The sequence below is a fragment of the Rhinoraja longicauda genome, chromosome 13 (genome assembly GCF_053455715.1).
Source record: "Rhinoraja longicauda isolate Sanriku21f chromosome 13, sRhiLon1.1, whole genome shotgun sequence".
Taxonomy (NCBI): Eukaryota; Metazoa; Chordata; class Chondrichthyes; order Rajiformes; family Arhynchobatidae; genus Rhinoraja; species Rhinoraja longicauda.
Genome location: NC_135965.1, coordinates 29,665,036 through 29,684,178, shown reverse-complemented (window position 1 = coordinate 29,684,178; position 19,143 = coordinate 29,665,036). Strand labels below are relative to the sequence as shown.

General features: G+C 44.1%; 1 protein-coding gene across 1 annotated transcript in view; it reads left to right on the top strand.

The window, feature by feature from the left end:
• LOC144599067 (uncharacterized) overlaps nt 1-19,143 on the top strand; it is a 227,982-nt gene that overhangs the window by 186,417 nt on the left and 22,422 nt on the right. The window contains exons 31-33 of the mRNA XM_078409791.1: nt 692-1,132; nt 11,477-11,626; nt 14,640-14,840. Coding sequence (XP_078265917.1) covers nt 692-1,132; nt 11,477-11,626; nt 14,640-14,840 — 792 coding nt within the window. The remainder of the gene's footprint in view (nt 1-691; nt 1,133-11,476; nt 11,627-14,639; nt 14,841-19,143) is intronic.

Genomic DNA, 19,143 nt, shown 5'->3' with positions numbered 1-19,143 from the left:
ACCCCCTAACCCACGTCCTCAGATAGTAAGTCTCCTGTCTTCAATAGTCACATCATCCATGTGATAGAGGTCCACGATAGGATTTTCACATGGCAATTACAATAATTATGTACAAGAGACAAAGGCATTATGCTTACCCATTGTAATCGGCTTTATGCAGCTATTATTGTATCAAAATTAAAAGTGATCATTGCTATTCTAATTCCTGCAGCTCTCCAGTGTACAGCAGCATTATAAGGCACAGGTTCATTACCTTGATTTCCAGCTTCCCATTATTGTCTTTCCAAGATTTCACAAACAGGAACCCTGCATTGGAAATTCAGACTGGATGATTCGTACCCTACCTCTCTTGACTGAGGCCCAAAGACTGGCACAGAAATGTCAAAAAGGAGGGAGTTAGGGGGACCATAATCATGGCTTCTAAAAGCAGATGAAGAGGAACAAATGAGCAGTTCACATGATGGTGATCGTAATCCTAAACGTGTATTCACATGAGCTACATTCTTTAGATGCCTTGTCCCCAATGTTTAACAAGCATCTTAATCAATTAATTGTGGCTCAGTGATCCTGGCAAGTTCCATCTTCCCAAAACATTACTTTATTGTAAAACTCCGATTATCCGGCATGGAAAATTTCACAGACTTTTGGATGTTATTTCTATATGCCTTGTTACGATTGTCTTTCCTTACAGGAGAAGATCAACAAGATGAAAACGAATGAGGCAAAGCTGGAGGCAGACAAACGCAAGTTGAAAGATGCGCTGGAAGCATCTGAGAACCGTGCCACCAAGCTGGAACTGCTGCGCCGCTCCCTTGAGGGGGAGCTGCAGCGGGTGCAACTGTCCCTGAGCGACCGTGAGACTGAGACGCGGGTCCTCCAAGACCGCATCGAGATGCTTCAGCGGCAGGTGGCTGACAGCGAGACGAAGGCGGCCTCTCTCCAGCTCACTGTGGATCGACTGTCAACGACACTGGCCAAGACGGAGGAGAGTGAGAACAGTCTGAAGGACAAGGTGCAGAGCTTGTCGCTGACTCTCTCGGACACAAGTGCTGGCAGTACATTACTGCAGGACCGAATTTCCCAGCTTCAGAAGGCCCTAATCTCCACTGAACAAGACCGAAGAGTACTTCAGGTAAATTCTTCGGCCAGTTGCAGTGCAGTTGTATTTCTTTTAGAATTGAATTATTCCTTGCTCTTGTTATCCTTAGGATTAGTTATTGCAGCTCTCTCCCGATTGGTTGGCACACCGCTTCGTAATCTACACCTGCCCCAAATTTCCTTGCCTCTCTATCGACTTAGTGTCCTCACTCATCACTCCATTCTATATCAGTTTTTTTTCAACTGCACCTGGATTGTAAAATATTCCTTCCTGTACAGCTGCATTAACCCAACCTCCATAAACTCCTCCTCCAACCCTCCAAAAGCTGCATTCGTCTGACTCTCAAGCAAAACACATAGCGCTGGAGGAACTCAGCAGGCCAGGCAGCTTCTGTGGAGGGAATGTGAATGCAGTTTCGAGACACTTCTTCAGAGACCCTGTGTCTCCAAATTCTCAATCGTACTATAATTTTGTTCACTCTCTCTGGGTCTTCCACCACTGAAGTTCTAAGCTTCTCCAGCACACTCTCCTCTAAGACGATTTTTAACATCTGCCTCTTTGACCAAGCATTCGGTTACTCTTCTGATTCTCTTTACGTGGCTCCACGCGGGTTTTTTGCTGATGAATGCACTGCAGATTGCCAAATGGTAGTTTCCTCTGTTTGTTATTCTTCCTGGTCAAGTTTTGGGTATCAAACTGAACCTAACATGATCAAAGCACTGCAGTTGTTGTAAATCTGAAATAAATGTGGAAGATGCAACAGATACTCAACAGACGAGACAGCATTAATGGAGAAAAACAGTTACTGATTTAACCTGAAATGTCAACTTTCTCTGTCCCTGTTGCAGCCTGATCAACTGACCATTTTCAACTTTTTCGTTTGTTTTATTCCAATACTAGACTAAGTGGACCCGTTGGGCCCCAAACCTCTCCTGCATTGGTGCAGCACCCTCTCCTCCCCTCCCCTCTCCCTCTCCCCCTCCCTCCTCCCCCTCCCCTACCTCCTCTCCTCCTCCCCCCTACCTCCTCCCCCTCACCCCTTCCCCTCCCCCCACTCCATCCCCCTCAATCCCCCTTATCCTCCCCCTCCCTCCCTTCCCCCTCCCTCCCTAGGTGATAGATTTAAACTTTAAAATGTGAATAATTTAAAAATATAACAAGATTTCAATGAAACCTCTTCCATTAGCACCAAAGGGATGACAGTGAGTAAGGTGGGCGTAGAATTGTTGCGCTATCGTGTACCGTTTTGGCTGTAGTTCTGGAACAAACAAACAAACAAACGAGAGTTTTAGCATATAGATGATCAATACTTACTGGAGTACCAATATATTTTTAATACAAGTGCAGGAGAGGGAGAGTGCTTCAGAGGAACATCACAGAAAGCAGCATGTTGCATGCAATAAATATGAATGCCAGTGAGCCGTTACATACTAAAGACCATGCTGTGTGCCTCTTAATATATTGCGGTATCAGTTACTGCTGTTAGTTAGGTGTTGACCACATCAATAGGGGCTCTGTTGGTAGTTCTATTCTTGTAACTTGGCAGAGTGAATTCCTCCCTCAAATCACTGTGGGAGCACCTCCGCCAGAAGGACAGCAGTATTTCCTCAAGGGCAATGAAGGAGGGGCAATAATGCTGGTCTTGCTGGCACAAACCTGAAAGCAAAGAAGCACAAAGGGGTCTAGTGCACTGTACAGCAACGACTGGAAATCAGAAAGAAAACAACAGGAAATTTGGAACCAGCTCAGCAGTTCAAGCCTCATCTGTCCGGGAGATGAATTGAAGTCGTCCGTGTACTTGCAGCTACTCCTTCCTCAGGGCCATCACTGAAAATGTGAGGTTGTGGAGATTCAATAAAACTGCAATAACCACCTATCCGATACTTCAGAAATCCCGATAATTCAGCATCTGGCCCAAGCAGTTGCCAGTGAGCGGGGCCCAGCCCTCCAGTAGGTCCTGAAGGCCCGGGTCGCACATGGCGGACGTCGACAATACCTGCACCACGAGAGAGAGGAGAGACCTGCGAGCAACCACCAGGAGGGGGGTGGGCCGTCCAAGAGCGAGGTGGCCCATTGAGTGCGAGGGTACCATCGGAGAGCAAGGACATCGAATAGCCGTTGGAGAGCGAGGAGGGCCATCAAGGTTGAAGCGGGAGCCCGGCGGGGAAGGACTGTCAAGAGCGATGGGGGGGGGGGGTTCAGGGTGGTGGTGACTGTTGCCACATGCGGGGGAGGACAGTTGATACGACTGTTTGATGAACCTTTGTCTGCGCCATAACGTGGCAGCACTTGATTTTACCGGGTTGCATGCCAAACAAAGCATTTCATTGTACTAGGTACATGTGACAATAAAGTAAAGTATCGTTGAATCATTGGCTCATTGGGAGATGTTTGACGCGCTCCCCTTCAACCCACTGGGACCCTGGTTCCTGCACTCTGTTTCCGCCCCCCAGGGCCCTGGTTCCCACATTTCATTTAGACTTACTGGATTCACTCAAAATGTGATTATAATACCGCATAACGATAGAATAGGTGACTTAAAAGTGTGAAGGGTAATAAGATCCACCTGTTCATAAAAATCTTCGAGGCCAGGTTCAACTAAATGTTGTATACCCTGCTCTCTGATGTTAAACAAGCATCTTAATCATTTAATTGTGGCTCAGTGACCCTGGCAAGTTCCATCTTCCCAAAACAATACTTTATTGTAAAACTTTGATTATCCGGTATGGGAAATTCCAGATTTTTGGATGTTATTTCTATTAATAACACAACACTCTTTTGATTCACTTTAAAAAAAATTACATAGCATTGCAATAAATTTTACAGAACCCAGTAAGTTTATGTAAAATATGGAAACCATATCATGGTGAGTAGAAAGAGAGTGCATAAACCTGGGGTCTGGTGAGTATACAGATGAGATCCTAGGATTAAATGACTGTAGAATTCACATCATACTTTGGCTTTTGAATAGGGCTCGGGGGATTTTGGTAATGTTATCTGATGAAAAGCACCATTCAAGAATTAAGGTGATACAGTTTATCTCAGCCGTGTTCTGGCTAACTGACAATTGACCCATTGATGCATCGGAGTTCTATAATACAGAAAAAAAAAGCCAACATAAGTGGTCTGAAACTAAAGGCAATAGAATATGGAGTGCAACTGCTTAGACTGGGCCTCACTTTCTTTGCTGCTAATGAACCCATCCTCTAAATCATGAAAACAGATAACCAAAGAGATATACATTCAGGAGAAAAGTACAAAGGTAAAAACTACTCGTTCCACTGTGACTGTGAAATCGTGGATGTGCTAAAGTCATAACAATCAGCCCAATAACATTCAAAGAGTCTGAAGAAGAGTCTCGACCCGAAACGTTACCCATTCCTTCTCTCCACAGATCTGCCTGTCGTGCTGTTACTCCAGCATTTTGTGTCTACCTTTGATTTAAACCAGCATTTGCAGTTCTTTCTTACCAATAACATCCAACACTGTGCACCATATCACAAGGAAGATAATAATAATTATTACTAAATTATAATTATCATTATAATAATTTCACTCAGAGAGTTGTGAGGCTGTGGAATTCTCTGCCTCAGAAGGCAGTGGAGGCCAATTTGGATGTTTTCCAGAGAGAGTTAGATAGTCAGGGGATATGGGGAGAAGGCAGGAACGGCGTACTGATTGTGCATTATCAGCCATGATCACGGTGAATGGCGGCGCTGGCTCGAAGGGCTGAATGGCCTACTTCTGCATCTATTGTCTATTGTCTATAATAATAATTATTATAATTATTATCAGCTCCATAATTTTTTGAGCCCTTTTATTTTCATACCAACAATATATACTTGGCCTTTTAATCAAAGTATCTACTCATTTGATTCCATTGTAAGAATCAAACTTAAACACACGGAAGACAATGTTCCTACACATTGGTGTGTATGATTTTAACTGACGGGCTAGGCTCCACATAACATTTCATTTGAACTAATTATGGGGGAGAACATTAAAGCTTTTGAAATTTTACATAACAGTATGTTCATTAATTAAATCAACTTTTCCTTTCACTAGCCCACATCAGTGATAACAGATCTGCAGCATTTTTTATATCTTACACTTTTTGTTTCCACTGACTTCAGTGGAAATAAAATGAAGTCATAGAGAGATACGCCCATCAGATACCTATTCAAACCAATCCTACACTAATCCTACTTGATTCTCTCCACATTCCTGTCAACTTCACCCTGATCTACCATTCACCCATCCCCTGAGGCAATTTGTAGCAGCCAATTAATCTACCAATTTGTACACTTTTTGTTTGGAATGTCGGAGGAAACAGTAATGCCTGTAGGAAACTCTTACGGTTGCATGAAAAATTAGTAAACTCCACCCAGACAGCACCAGAGGATAGGATTAAATATGGGTGTGGAGCTGTGACAGTACCAGTGTGGACCACTGTGCTGCCACTAACCTGAGAAATCAACTGTCCATTTTATATTTCTCCAATGTCCAATCATAATTATAGATTCTGACAAAGTAAGATACAACCAGTCAGTCACAGTTCTTCCATCTCACAGATCATCCTGTTCAATCTTGAAACCAATGTAGAAATGGGGTTAAACCATAGGTAGTGTTTGATGCGACCCTGACCTAATGCTGAGAGTAGGTTAGAGATCACATGGGAAGATTGAAACGGGTTGCGAGAGGACTTGTGCAAAAATGCATGATGGTTGGCACAGACTCGGGGTAAAGAGCTGGTTCCTGTGGTGTGTAGGAAGGAACTGCCGATGCTGGTTTACACCGAAGATGGACACAAAATGCTGGAGTACTTCAGCAGGACAGGCAGCCTCTTTGGGTTGAATTAATGGGTCGAGACCCTTCAGCACAGTTCCTGTGATGTATCTCTCTGTGATACTGTGACTGCATGGCCACATGTTAATCTCCATTCACGAATTGCAGTCTTGGTTCTATTCCCATATATGAGCAAGCTACGGGCCATTTCCTAGCACAGAGGTGGAGAGAAAATCCGGTTGAGTTATCCGTAATTCCAACTGCTTCCCTGAAAACATGTAGACGAATGAAACGCCAAGTTACCTGTGAACTGTAAGATGATGCAGAGGCCTCAGTGTGGGAGGAAATGGATTAATTTCCACCTGGAATTTATGTTACAGTTATGTTATGTTGGATCTAATAGAAACATATCACTTTCTTCCAGGATTGGACAGGCTAGATGCAGGAAAAGTGTTCCCGATGTTGGGGGAGTCCAGAATCAAAGGTTATAGTTTAAGAATAAGGAGTAGGCCATTTAGGACTGAGATGAGGAAAAACCTTTTCACCCAGAGAGCTGTGAATCTGTGGAATTCTCTGCCACAGATTGCAGTGGAGGCCAAATTACTGGATGTTGTCAAGAAAGTTAGATTTAGCTCTTGGGGCTCAAGAAATCAAGGGGTATGGGGAAAAAGCAGGAAAGGGGTACTGATTTTAGATGATCAGCCACAATCATATTGAATGGCAGTGCTGGCTCGAAAGGGCCGAATGGCCCACTCCTGCACCTCTTTTTCTATGTTTCTATGTTCTTCAGAATAGTTAATAATGGTTTAGATTCTTCCAATGAAAGCCACTTTGTGCCTCAATTATTAAGCTTATCCCTGTTTGGCTATGCACAGACCCTGTTATTAATGTTCAAATAGAAGGACAAAACTTTCTCAAAACATCTTTGTTCCTCAGCTCCTACTGTTAACTGCACCCCAGTGCCAGCAGGAAAATAAATCCAATACTTCTTGGGTATTATGAAATGGCTGGATGCCAGTTTCAGAGCTCCCAAGTTTAGGGAAGACCCAGAAACTGAGAATGGGAAAAGCAGCACAACAAACACCAGCTGCATCCAATTACCCTGGTGACCTGAACAACCTTAACTGAATGTGTTGCTCATGAAGACAACAGGAGTTGCGCAAAATCCAACGTGGGCCCAGATTCTGAGTGTTACATATTTAACACTTTCGGATATTTCAATGCACCATGGCCAGATTCTGCTTAAAATCTGAAAAGATTACTTAAATCTCAGAGCGCAGAAGCTAACCACTAGAGAATCTCAGTGGATTGAACAGCATCTCTTAGGGGTAAGGAGTTCCCAGCTGGAGTGTCTCAGCGGGACAGGCAGCATCTTTGCAGAGTCCCGCTGAGTCACTCCAGCATTTTGTGTCTACCTTCGGTTTAAACCAGCATCTGCAGTTCTTTCCTACAAAAACTGCTATATGATAGGTGGACCGAGGAGTGGTGAGGGATGATGAGCAGAAGGAGGCAGGTGGGACAGGGGGAGAATCCAGTTGGGCAAAGGAGATAGGTGGGTGATAGGTGGAAGCAGACAAAATAAGGGGCAGATAAACCATATGGGGGAGGTGGAGACAGAGGCTACCGGGGGACGAGCAGGAACACCACCAAATGGGAGAAGTGCTGGAATGGGATAGGCGGGAAATAGGAACCATAAAGGGAGAGATGCAGGCCAAATGGAACCAGCTTAAAAACCTTTTCTATATTAATCAAAGGTGACAATTAAATTAGATCAATATCTTCCAATCTTTAATCACCATTCTTCTTTCTCTTTCTTGGCGTATCTATCCATCTTTGCTCATTTGTAGTGCTTAACTGCATATCCCTTCTCCTCAGTGTGTTTGTCCCTCCATCCCTGCTTCTTCAATGCAGTGGTTTATTTTTGTCGCATGTACCAAGATAAAATGAAAAACTTCGTTTTGTAACAATTCAGGCATATCATGCCATACATCAGTACAACAGATAGGGAGGAACAGAATACAGAGAAAGGAAACAGTGTTTACAGATAAAGTGTAGATTTTTTTTAAAGTTCAAGGGCTGAAACAAGGGAGATTGGGAGATCGAGAATACATCCTTGGCATATGGGAAATCCGTTGAAGAGTCTGATAACAGTGGGGAAGAAGCTGTTCATGAGTTCAGTGGTTATTGCTTTCGAGTTTTTATATCTTCTGCCCAGCGGGAGAGAGGAAAAGAGGGAACAACCGCGATGCAAGCGGACTTTGGTAATGTTGGCGGCTCACCTTGCAATATGTCTGTCTCTCTATTTCTGGTCCCTAGTGTGTATCCTTTTATCCCTGCTCCTCAGTGTGTCCATCTCCCTCTCCCTGAATGTGTCTAAAGAACCATCTCTCCCTGCTTCTTCACTGCAAGTGAATCTGATGCTTGTTTGTTCTTTGCTCGGCTCTATCTCATGCCCAGTTTTAACGCGTCATTAGCCCTGAGAAGCTGCAAATTTGTGGAAGAGATTTTGAAAAAGTTTCAGGAGCCTGTAATCCCTTATTTTATGCCCGTGCCCTAGATTTGTGACCTCGGGAATAAATCAGAGTTTCGCTCAGGCACATTAAGCATTAATGCATTACTGACATTGTTGCACAGATTTGTGCGTTCACAGGCAAGGATGACAGCAGATAGGGAACGTTACCAAGTGGCTTGGTTATGATGGGAAATAAATTGCAGTGTGCAAGGTGAAGTTACCCTGAAGCTGTGGGAGGAGTGGTGGTAGTGGGAGTGCAGCAATACTGACAGCCTTTTGAAGTGGGGATAGAGAGTAGTGTGAGGTACAATCTGACAGTGGGGTGTGTGTGAGACTGTGCAAAGCTGAGTCTGATTCAGCGGGTGTTATCACCACCCAGACTAGGAGAGAGCTCTCAGTGTATTTACCTTGGCAGAGGGCCAGTATACCGAGCACTGTGACATTTCTAACAGTGCATTTTTAACAGAGAGCAGCATCAGAGGTAGGATTGGGAAGCAGATGTGAAGGTGAACCTGGGGTTGAGAACCAGCTGCCCCATTGTTCCTCCTTCTTCTTGCGTTTGAGGCAGCAGAAGTTATGAAGCTGCTTCTGCTGTCTCTGTTTGTTGTCGTTCGCCTGACTGAGGTCAGTTGACAGGGCTCACCACGGGGAGGTCGACAACGTGAGCCCCATTGTTCCTCCTTATCTTCACTGTTGCTGAAGTGTGTGCAGGAAGGTAGTCACCTGCTTTCTCCTTCCTTTGGCATGTAAACCCAAGTCATCCGAAGTCAGTGCAAGAGGGTATTGAATATTTGGGGCATGTTCCGGCAGCATAATCCACATGTACCACTTTGTGATTTGTCTATTTGCAAAGAAGGCAGACAGAAAGTCATTGTAATAGAATGAAGCATCAATGCAATAGAGATTTTGATTCGCATTTCTGGTCACATTACAAAGTTCTTTATAACCAAAGTGTACCCACTGTTTGCAGCCAATTTACACATACATAATTTCCGCACGCAGCAATGTGACAATGTCACCACTATCTGTTTTGGTAATGCCAAGTTAGGGACAACCAGCCAGTCAGGGAGTCAAGGGTGGAAGCCAGGGTTGATTTATGAGTCGGGGCTGAGCTCCAAGGTAGTGAACTCTCAGTGACGTGGAGCAAGAGCAGGCTGAAAGGAGTAGAAGCTAAGTGTGAGATATCTAATGTGGAAATCGTTTCTGATGCGCAAACACAGCTCGTGTCAGAAAATGCTGGGTCAAATTTCCAGAGCGTATCTTACTCTCGCCAAACTGCATTTTCTGTCACCAAGTGCTGAAATAAACAGCGCCATGGGACTGAATTTCTCAACCGCATTCTATGGCAATGCCGCACTTCCTCAGCGTGTTCTACATGAAGTGTTTGCTTTAACACAATACGGTTATTTCAAGAACGATTCACCCTTCCCTTGACTTTTTTTGCATTCCCATGAAAAAAAGAGATACATGTTGGTTATTCCCAATGTTTGCCAGCCTCACTCTCCAACATTCTGATGTCTCTAAGTGAGAGATGAGAGGATAATGGGGTAATGGGAGACAGTGGGAGACAGAGAGACACACAGAGACACACAGAGACACAGAGAGAGAGAGAGAGAGAGAGAGAGAGAGAGAGAGAGAGAGAGAGGAGAGAGAGAGAGAAGAGAGAGAGAGAGAGAGAGAGAGAGAGAGAGATGAGAGAGAGAGAGAGAGAGAGAGAGAGGAGGGAGGGAGGGAGGGAGGGAGGAGGGAGGGAGGGAGGGGAGGAGGGAGTGGAGGAGAGAGAGAGAGAGAGAGAGAGAGAGAGAGAGAGAGAGAGAGAGAGAGGGAGGGAGGGAGGGAGGGAGAGAGAGAGAGAGAGAGAGGAGAGAGAGAGAGGAAGAGAGAGAGAGAGAGAGAGAGAGAGAGAGAGAGAGAGAGAGAGAGAGAGAGAGAGAGAGAAGAGAGAGAGAGAGAGAGAGAGACGCAGACTGTGAAAGAACAAATACCATGAAGAATAAGTTTTGAATGAGTTGGGCTGACAATCACAAAGGACCCAACCTTAGGACTTTGGGGAAAGGATGGAGTGCAAAATCCATGACCTAACTGCCATTATCTTTTCATGTATCCAAAGGAACAATTACAAATTAGATAAGAAATTCCTTAATCTCAAGACTCTTCATGCTATATCTCTTGTAATGATGCAATCCGAGAGGTTCCTAATAGAGATAAACACAAATGCTGGAGTAACTCAGCAGGACAGACAGCGTCTCTGGAGAGAAGGAATTGGTGACGTTTCGGGTCGAGACCCTTCATCAGTCTGAAGAAGGGTCTCGACCTGAAATGTCTCCCATTCCTTCTCTCCAGAGATGCCGCCTGGCCCGCTGAGTTACCCCAGCATTTTGTGTCTATCTTCGGTTTAAACCAGCATCTGCAGTTCCTTCTTACACAGGTTCTGAATGGAGTAGCATTTGATTAGTGAAAGGTAACAGATTCTCAGGAAATCAGTGCAGTTAATGAAGCAGTTACCTTGTGATTTGTCACTTTGTCCTATGGCCATAATTGGAGCGAGATTAGCCTTGAAATTGGACTTCATCCTTTTCCCATGTACTAAATCATTGTTCCCTTTAAAAATACAATGCAAGTGTCTACTCCCAACTCAGGATAGGTGAGACTCTTGATGATTATCTGTGGTTGCAACGCTGACTCATGGGAATGGACATCTTTAAAATTCTAAAAAGGAAAAGCTAATGATCAAGAAAAAATGTTTTTGCTTAAGGAGAAATTCAAACCAAAGGGCCCTGAATACAGAAAGGTCACAAACCCACAACAAAGTTCAGGAGAAAATTAATTTCCCAGTGCCATTTGGAGAAGTGGAAGAGGCTAGCAATTTGCGGGACAAATGGATAAAAGAAGAGAAAGGAACAGAGAAATATATTGATCAAATTAGATTGCAAGAGAGGAGACTCTTCTGATTGTATAAAGTTCAACATAATTTGGTCCGGATAGATTGTTCCCATGCCATTAACACAATTCCACTCAATGTTTAAGTGTTCACACTTAGTTCATTCAAGTGATGTTTATTGCTTGTGTCCTTGTCCCAGGAACGGCTAGACACCACTCGTCAGGGACTTGCAGACACTAAGAAGAAGAACCACGCCCTTGTAGAACGCGTGCAGTCCATGCAGAGCTCACAAGGGGATCTGGAGCTGAGGCGCTTGGACCTTGATAGCCAGAATCGTCAACTGCAGGAGGTGGGTTATGAAAACACAGATTTTACCAGATTTATCTCAAGTCAAGAGGTACAATGGAAGTGGGAGATTGACTCATTACGACTGGTGGAGTTGAAGGATAGGCCACTTCTTTCTTTCGTGTCCTTCATTCAAATCATCGTCCGTCCTGAAAAGGGCGCAAGCTTCCGACGACAATCAGTGGGAGCCTCATTTGTACAGTAGACGATGGTGGTAGCAGAATTAGCTCAGGCCACTTCCAGTTTCCAGCCCCGTGACATGGACGCTTCTGCTATGGGGCCGATTGGCCACTGATTGCTGCAGAATCAGGTCCAAACGCTGGTCCATTGGCATCCACATCTACATTTTCCACAGAGTGGAACTGAGTCGTGTTCACAGCAAGAATTCTGGTCATCAATTGCCCACTTAGTTCACGGCAATTTAAGGGCAACTGTGGCAGATCATAAGATCATAAGTGATAGGAATAGAATTAGGCCATTCGGCCCACTACTCCGCCATTCAATCATGGCTGATCGATCTTGCCTAACTCCATTCTCCTGCCTTCACCCCTTAACCTCTGACACCCATACTAATCAAGAATATATCTATATCTGCCTTAAATATATCCACTGACTGCCTCTACAGCCATTCTGTGGCAATGTTGGAGTCCAGAAACAGGGACCGCAGTTTAAGAATAAGGGGTAGACCATTTAGAACGGAGATGAGGAAAAAGTTTTTCAGTCAGAGTTGTGAATCTGTGGAATTCTTTGCCTCAGAAGGCAATGGAGGCCATTTATCTGGATGCATTCAAGAGAGAGCTAGATAGAGCTGTTAAGGATAGTGGAGTCAGGGGGTATGGGGAGAAGGCAGGAACGGGGTACTGATTGTGACTGATCAGCCATGATCACATTGAATGGTGGTGCTGGCTCGAAGGGCCGAATGGCCTACTCCTGCACCTATTGTCTGTTGTCTAAGACTTCCACAGATTCACCAGCCTCTGACTAAAGAAATTCCTCCTCATCTCCAACCTAAAAGAACATCCTTTAATTCTGAGGCTGACCTCTAGTCCTCGACACTCTCCACATCCACTCTATCCAAGCCTTGAACCAAGATTAATCAGTTTGAGACAAGTTAGTAGGATAAAACCTGGTTTGCTGACTGTGCACATTGAGATATAAGGATGGGGTTGTGGTTGAGCCGCTCACTCTGTAATGACTATGGTGAGAGGGGTGAGGGAGACCAGCTAGATTGCTACTATTATCAAATTATTTAATGTTGACTCAGTTTTCTGCACTGTAGTGCTGTTCAGAGGTTTGGAAGGGATGGAGCACAGATAGATTTTCCCTGTAACTATGATAAAGATCAATGGAAACACCAAAGAAGGAACTTAAGCTGCCTCTGGTGCATGCCCTCAGGCCACACAGACATGTCTGCCCAGTTATTTATGCCTATTTAAAGGAGTGGTACCGGTTATATAGAAAAATTGGGAGATTTTATCCATTTCTATGCTACAGCTTGTAGGAGCAATTGATTATCAAGACTTCGAGGACCTGTGCTCTCATCCATGGATTTGTACAGCACTGAAACAGGTCCTTTGGTCCACTGGATAGAAGTAGATCGTCTTCTGGGAGCAGCATGCAATGAGTTCCCACAATTACAGTCTTTAGTTGGTCAGTGTTATACAAAATATTATGTTGGAAAGGGATTGTTCTTCATAGAAGTTAGAACATAGTACACCGCAGGAACAGGCCATTTGGCCCACAATGATTGTGCCGAACATGATCCCTAGTTAAACTGATCTAGTATGTCCGTACATGATCCATACCCCTCAATTCCTTGCACTTCCATGTGCTTTTCTAAAAGTCTCTTAATCGTCACTATCGTATCTGCCTCCACTACCACCCCTGGCAATGTATTCCAGGCCCCCACCACTCTCTGCGTAAAGAAACCTGCCACGCTTAGCTCCATTAAACCTTCCCCTTCTCACCTTACGGTGAGAACGGGTGTCAAGAGTTAAGGGGATAAGGCAGGAAACTGGGATTAGGAGGCAGAGATCAGCCATGATTGAATGGCAGAGTAGACTCAAAAGGGCCGAATGGCCTAATTTTACTATAACCTGAGAATATGCTGACATATGATGAAAGAATGGGTCGACTGGGCTTGTATTTATTGGAATTTAGAAGGATGAGAGGGGATCCTATAGAAACATAAAATTCTTAAAGGATTGGACATGCTAGATGGAGGAAAAATGTTCCCGATGTTGGGGGAGTCCAGAACCAGGGATCACAGTTTAAGAATAAGGGGTAGGCCATTTAGGACTGAAATGAGGAAAATTTTCTTCACCCAGAGAGTTGTGAATCTGTGGAATTCTCTGCCAGAGGAGGCTGTGGAGGCCAATTCACTGAACGTTTTCAAGAGAAAGTTAGATTTAGCTCTTGGGGCTAAAGGAATCAAGGGATATGGGGAAAAAGCAGGAATGGGGTACTGATTTTAGATGATCAGCCATGATCATATTGAACTGCTGGCTCGAAGGGCCGAATGGCCTACTCCTGCACCTATTTTTCTATGTTTCAACGTTTATGGAACTTGTGAACGTATCTAAGCTCACTCGTGTTGGACATTTCCACCTTGGGTAAAAGGTTCTGACTGTCTACCCTACCTATGCCTCATATTATTTAATATACTTCTAGCAAGTCTCCCCTTGACCTCATGTTCCAGAGAAAACAATCCAAGTCTATCCATCTCTCCCAGTAGTTGAAACCCTCTAATCCAGACAGCATTCTGGTAAACCGCTGCACCCTCTCCAAAGCTTCCACGTCTTTCCTGTAATGGCGGACCAGAACTGCACACAATACACCAAATGCGGCCTAAACAAAGTCCCATAGAGCAACATCATGACTTCCTGACTCTTATATTGAGTTCCACTAGCAATGAAGGCAAGCATACCATGTGCCTTCTTTATCGCTACATTTTCCTCCCGGCTCTGTTTGAATTCCGCAACTGGATTAGTTATAGATCTCCACCCTCCTTTTGCCAGATGTTGCAGAAGCGACAGGAGAGTGAGCAGGAGGTCCTGCAGGTCATCAAGAAGGTTCAGCAAGAGAAGCACATCTACCAGGAGCGAGTAGCCAACCTACAGAGGGCTGTGGCGCTGCTGGAGAATGAGAAGCGAGAGCTGCAACGTTCAAAAGTGTGCCTCGAGAAGGACCAATCTGCCCTGAGGAGAACACTGGATAAGGTGAGAGGGTCACTAACATTAACCTGTCATTTTTATATTTAATCAAGGGATGTGGGCTTCACGTGCTGTTAGTGTTTAATTGCCCACCTCTAGTTGCCCTTGAGAAAGTGGTGGTGAGCTTCCTTATTGAACCACTGCAGGTGTGGATATATCCACCATGCTGTCAGCAGAGTGTTCCATGATTTTGACCCAGCGATGGTAAAAGAATGACAATATATTTCTAGGTCAGGATGGTCTGTGACTTGTGGTCTAAGTTCTGGGTAGTGGTGTTCCCATGCTTTTGCAGCTCGTGCTGCTAGCTGATGGAATGTGAGGGTTCGGAAGGCACTGTACAAGCACAATTGGTGAGTTGCTGTAGTGTATCCTGTGGAGTGTAAACACTGCTGTGGCTGTGTATCAGTGGTGGAGTGAATGAATTGTTATGGGTGGGCTGCTATGCCCTGCAAGGTGCTGAGAACCTTCAGTATTGTTGAAGCAGCACTCATCCAGACAAGTAGTGAGTACTCCTGACTTATGCCTTGTACATGGTGGGCAGACTTTGGTGAGCTCAGAACAAGTTACTCTGACGGGCCTGTGACCACATGGTTTATATAGTTACTCTAATTCAGTTTCTGGTTAATCACCTTCTGAAATACCATGTGACCACTGGCCTGTACTTACAGTAGAGCCGACAAGCCTGGTCATTATCCAACATCAGGCAACTGTTCATTTTCCTTGTGAAAGCTTTCACTGCGATTCGTAGTGCCAATGACATGGGTTAAATCCTGACTTCCAGTACTGTCTGTATAGAGTTTGCATGCTCTTCTCGCATCTCACACACATACACAAAGTATTTTAATTGGCCATTGTAAATTGCCCCTAGTGTCCTAGAGTCATACAGATGTTTCCCCATCATGGTCACAGGCCTAATAGCCTAAATCACACACTGCTTCCTCCCTCAATTGCCAAGAATTAGAGCACTTGGCTGAAACCTACAATCCTTGTTAAAAAGTCACAAAATAATTAGGGATATATTGGACTGAGACTGAGCCAGTTAAAGGGTTGGCAGCATGACATCCATGTCTTGGAACACGTATCTGCCAGCCTCAGTTCTGAAGGATATTGTAAACTGATTGTCTCTTTATAGTTCGCAGTCTTTCATACAATCTGCACCTTTGTTGCACACTGAGATTTCTGACTGCATCATCACCCCACATCTCACAGAGGCATGGGGCCACTAACATCACGGTGAACCTCTCCCTGTGTTTTCCCTCACCTCATGGCAACCCTTTACGCAGCTGTTCTTTGGCTGCAACAGGGAGAGTTTCCTCCAGTGTACAACATGCTTCCCAAAGATCAGCAGGACAGCGATGCAGCATATGCAGGCTTTACAACCAGCTCCTACTGGAGGCTGGCTCAGCGGTAAAGTTGCTGCATTACAGCGCATGCAGCGCCGGAGACCCGGGGTTCAACCCTGACTACGGGTGCTGTCTGTATGGAGTTTGTACGTTCTCCCCTTGACCGCATGGGTTTTTTCTGAGATCTTCGGTTTTATTTACACTCCAAAGACCTACAGGCTTTGGAGCCTTAAGCAAACCAAGAGAGAGTTAGATTTAGCTCTGAGGGCTAAAAGAATCAAGGGATATGGGCAAAAATCAGGAATGGGATACTGATTTTAGATGATCAGCCATGATCATATTGAATGGCGGTGCTGGCTCGAAGGGCCGAATGGCCTAGTCCTGCACCTATTTTTCTATGTTTCTATGTTCTCTGTTTCAACCCATTTATTCCTCTGGATTTGTGTAGGAACGAACTGCAGATGCTGATTTAAAATGAAGGTAGACACAAAATGCTGTAGTAATTCAGCAGGACAGGCAGCATTGATAAATGACACAGGTTGGGAAGAGGTGTAGTTGAATGGGCAGTAGCTGAGGTGAGGCCCATAACATGAAAACGGTGTGCAGAAATATCTGGAGATCTGTATCTTAATTAGAAATTATATTAGTTGCTGGAGACTATGACTGTCACTTACTGAAGACAAGAGGTTGGTGACATGCTGGAATCCTGATGAAAAAGAAACTAAAGGAGGAATTCAGTGGGTCAGGCAGCATCGGTGAAGGGAAATGGACAAACAACATTTCTGAGTCTGAAGAAATGTCCTGACCCATAAAATCATCCATCCATTTCCATCCACAGATCACTGGAATAAAGTTTGATTCCCTCAGAATGAAGTGTTGTCCATGTTCAGTACTTCCCATAGATACCACAGTCTGACCCACTGAGTTCCTCCTTTTTTACTTAAGATAAGTGGTAGTGCAACATGATATCTTAAATCGTTATTAAATATTTTAAACACGTAAAATGGCACGTACACGTCAGAACATGTAGTTTATATTTTCTCCCTTGTGAAAGCTGACATGACAAAACAGACATTAGATTGTATTTCATCTTCTTTATTGGTTTCTTTCTTATTTATAAAAGTGAAGCAACTTCACTCCCTTATATTCGCTTCCACTGCACCACCATCCAATGGAGCAAAGCTATTTCCAATGTACCAAACTCATTCCCACTTTACAGAATACCCGTGGAGCAAACCTCTCTATCTGCACCCCTTTTAAACGGTTTCAATAGCTCATCACCCTTACATGCATTGCAAAAGTTTATGCTCCAATTATAAAATATCAGCCATCTTATATCTGAAATCTTATATCTTAAATCTTAGGCCAGTTTTGCTGAAAATCACAACAGATTTGGTACATCTCGTCACTTTGTGCTTCACATATTTTTCATGAAGTGCTGAGCTTGTTTCTGTTGAGATTCTGTGACTGAATAAATGGTAAAATGGGCTGGATTGCAAAGGATCACCCAGTGGCAGTTATTTATTGCCGGTTTACTGAATCTTGACACAAACAGAACACGTCTTGGCAAACGGGCTCTGTTTATTACTATTCAAGCTGCAAAATCCAAGGGCCTGAATCAGCAGAAGTGCATCATAAATGTTCATTTTGACCAGCAGCTAAACCATATTTGTGTGTGGGCCGATCATTCACTTTCCATTGCGGCCCATTCCTCAGTCTGAGCTGTGTGATGGCACTGTGCCTGCGTCCTGGTTAGTGCCCACCCTGCTTTGTTTAAAGCTTGAAAAGCCCATTAGAAACCCTTGTAACAAATAAAATGAAAGTTTAAAACAAATCAAAACTAACTCGCTTCCCTTTCTCTGCGGGTCTGTTGGCTCCTGCGGTCAGAGAGAATAGAACAGGCGTCAGTGGTTTTGTCAGTTTACAATGTAGTTTAGTGGTGCTCTGTTATAGTGGAAGAAAAATTAGCTTTTATATAGTCCCTTTGATGATCTCAAGAATGTGCAAGAGTGATTTACAGTCAGGAATGGTGTGGTGTAGGACACTTGATCATTTTTCATTTGGCCACTGCCCCACACTCAACAATGAAATAAATAATAAATTGTTCCGTAGTTGTGATGATGGTTGAGGTAGAACTGTTAGCCAGGTCAACAGTACCCCCTTGTTTGTCTTTGAATTAGGTTACGGAATCTTAAGTACTTAAAAGAATCTTTTCAAACTAGTGCGGCCTTGGTCTAGCACCTCTTCCAAAAGAAGGCACCGGAGAATCTCTACATTGGAATGTTCTCCTGCCTTTTTATATTCAGGTTTGCGGAGTGCAACTTAAACCCCTGAACTTCTGATTCAAAGGCATGGGAGGTAGCATGGAAATCATTATCACACTCGGGCTCTGCGAGTGGTAATAGACAAGTACTTGTGATGCTTTACATGAATTATCTGCTGGAGAAGCTGGAGCTGATTGCAACATGGATTCTGCCACATAGGACCGGGATGACCAGAATTTGTGGAAAGGATTGTGAATTGTTTGAAATCTCTAGCCTGGAGAGCAGTAGAGATCCTCATGAAGGCGATTAAATTCAAAAAGACAATGTGTGTTGCAGTGAAAATTCAGTCTTAGTACGTTGAATGACAGATTCTTTGAACCACAGTGCAGAATGGGCAACACCTTCTCCTATTTCTTACATACTCAGTTTCTTGTAAGGATTTTTGAGCACTTGGCAATGGGTGTGTGACTATGATCAGAAACATTCCCCCCACCCTCATGGAAAGAGGGCACCACCAAAATAATTGTGACCTAATAAAGGAGAAATATCTCAGAAATATAGTGATTGCCAATCACTAAAGGGATATAATATATGACATGAAAATGGAAATACAATCAGCAGTCGGAAAGGTCCATCCCCACACCCACCAGATTCCCTGGAAAGGTGATCTCCCTGTGTCTCGTAGTCGTTGTAAGACTGTTG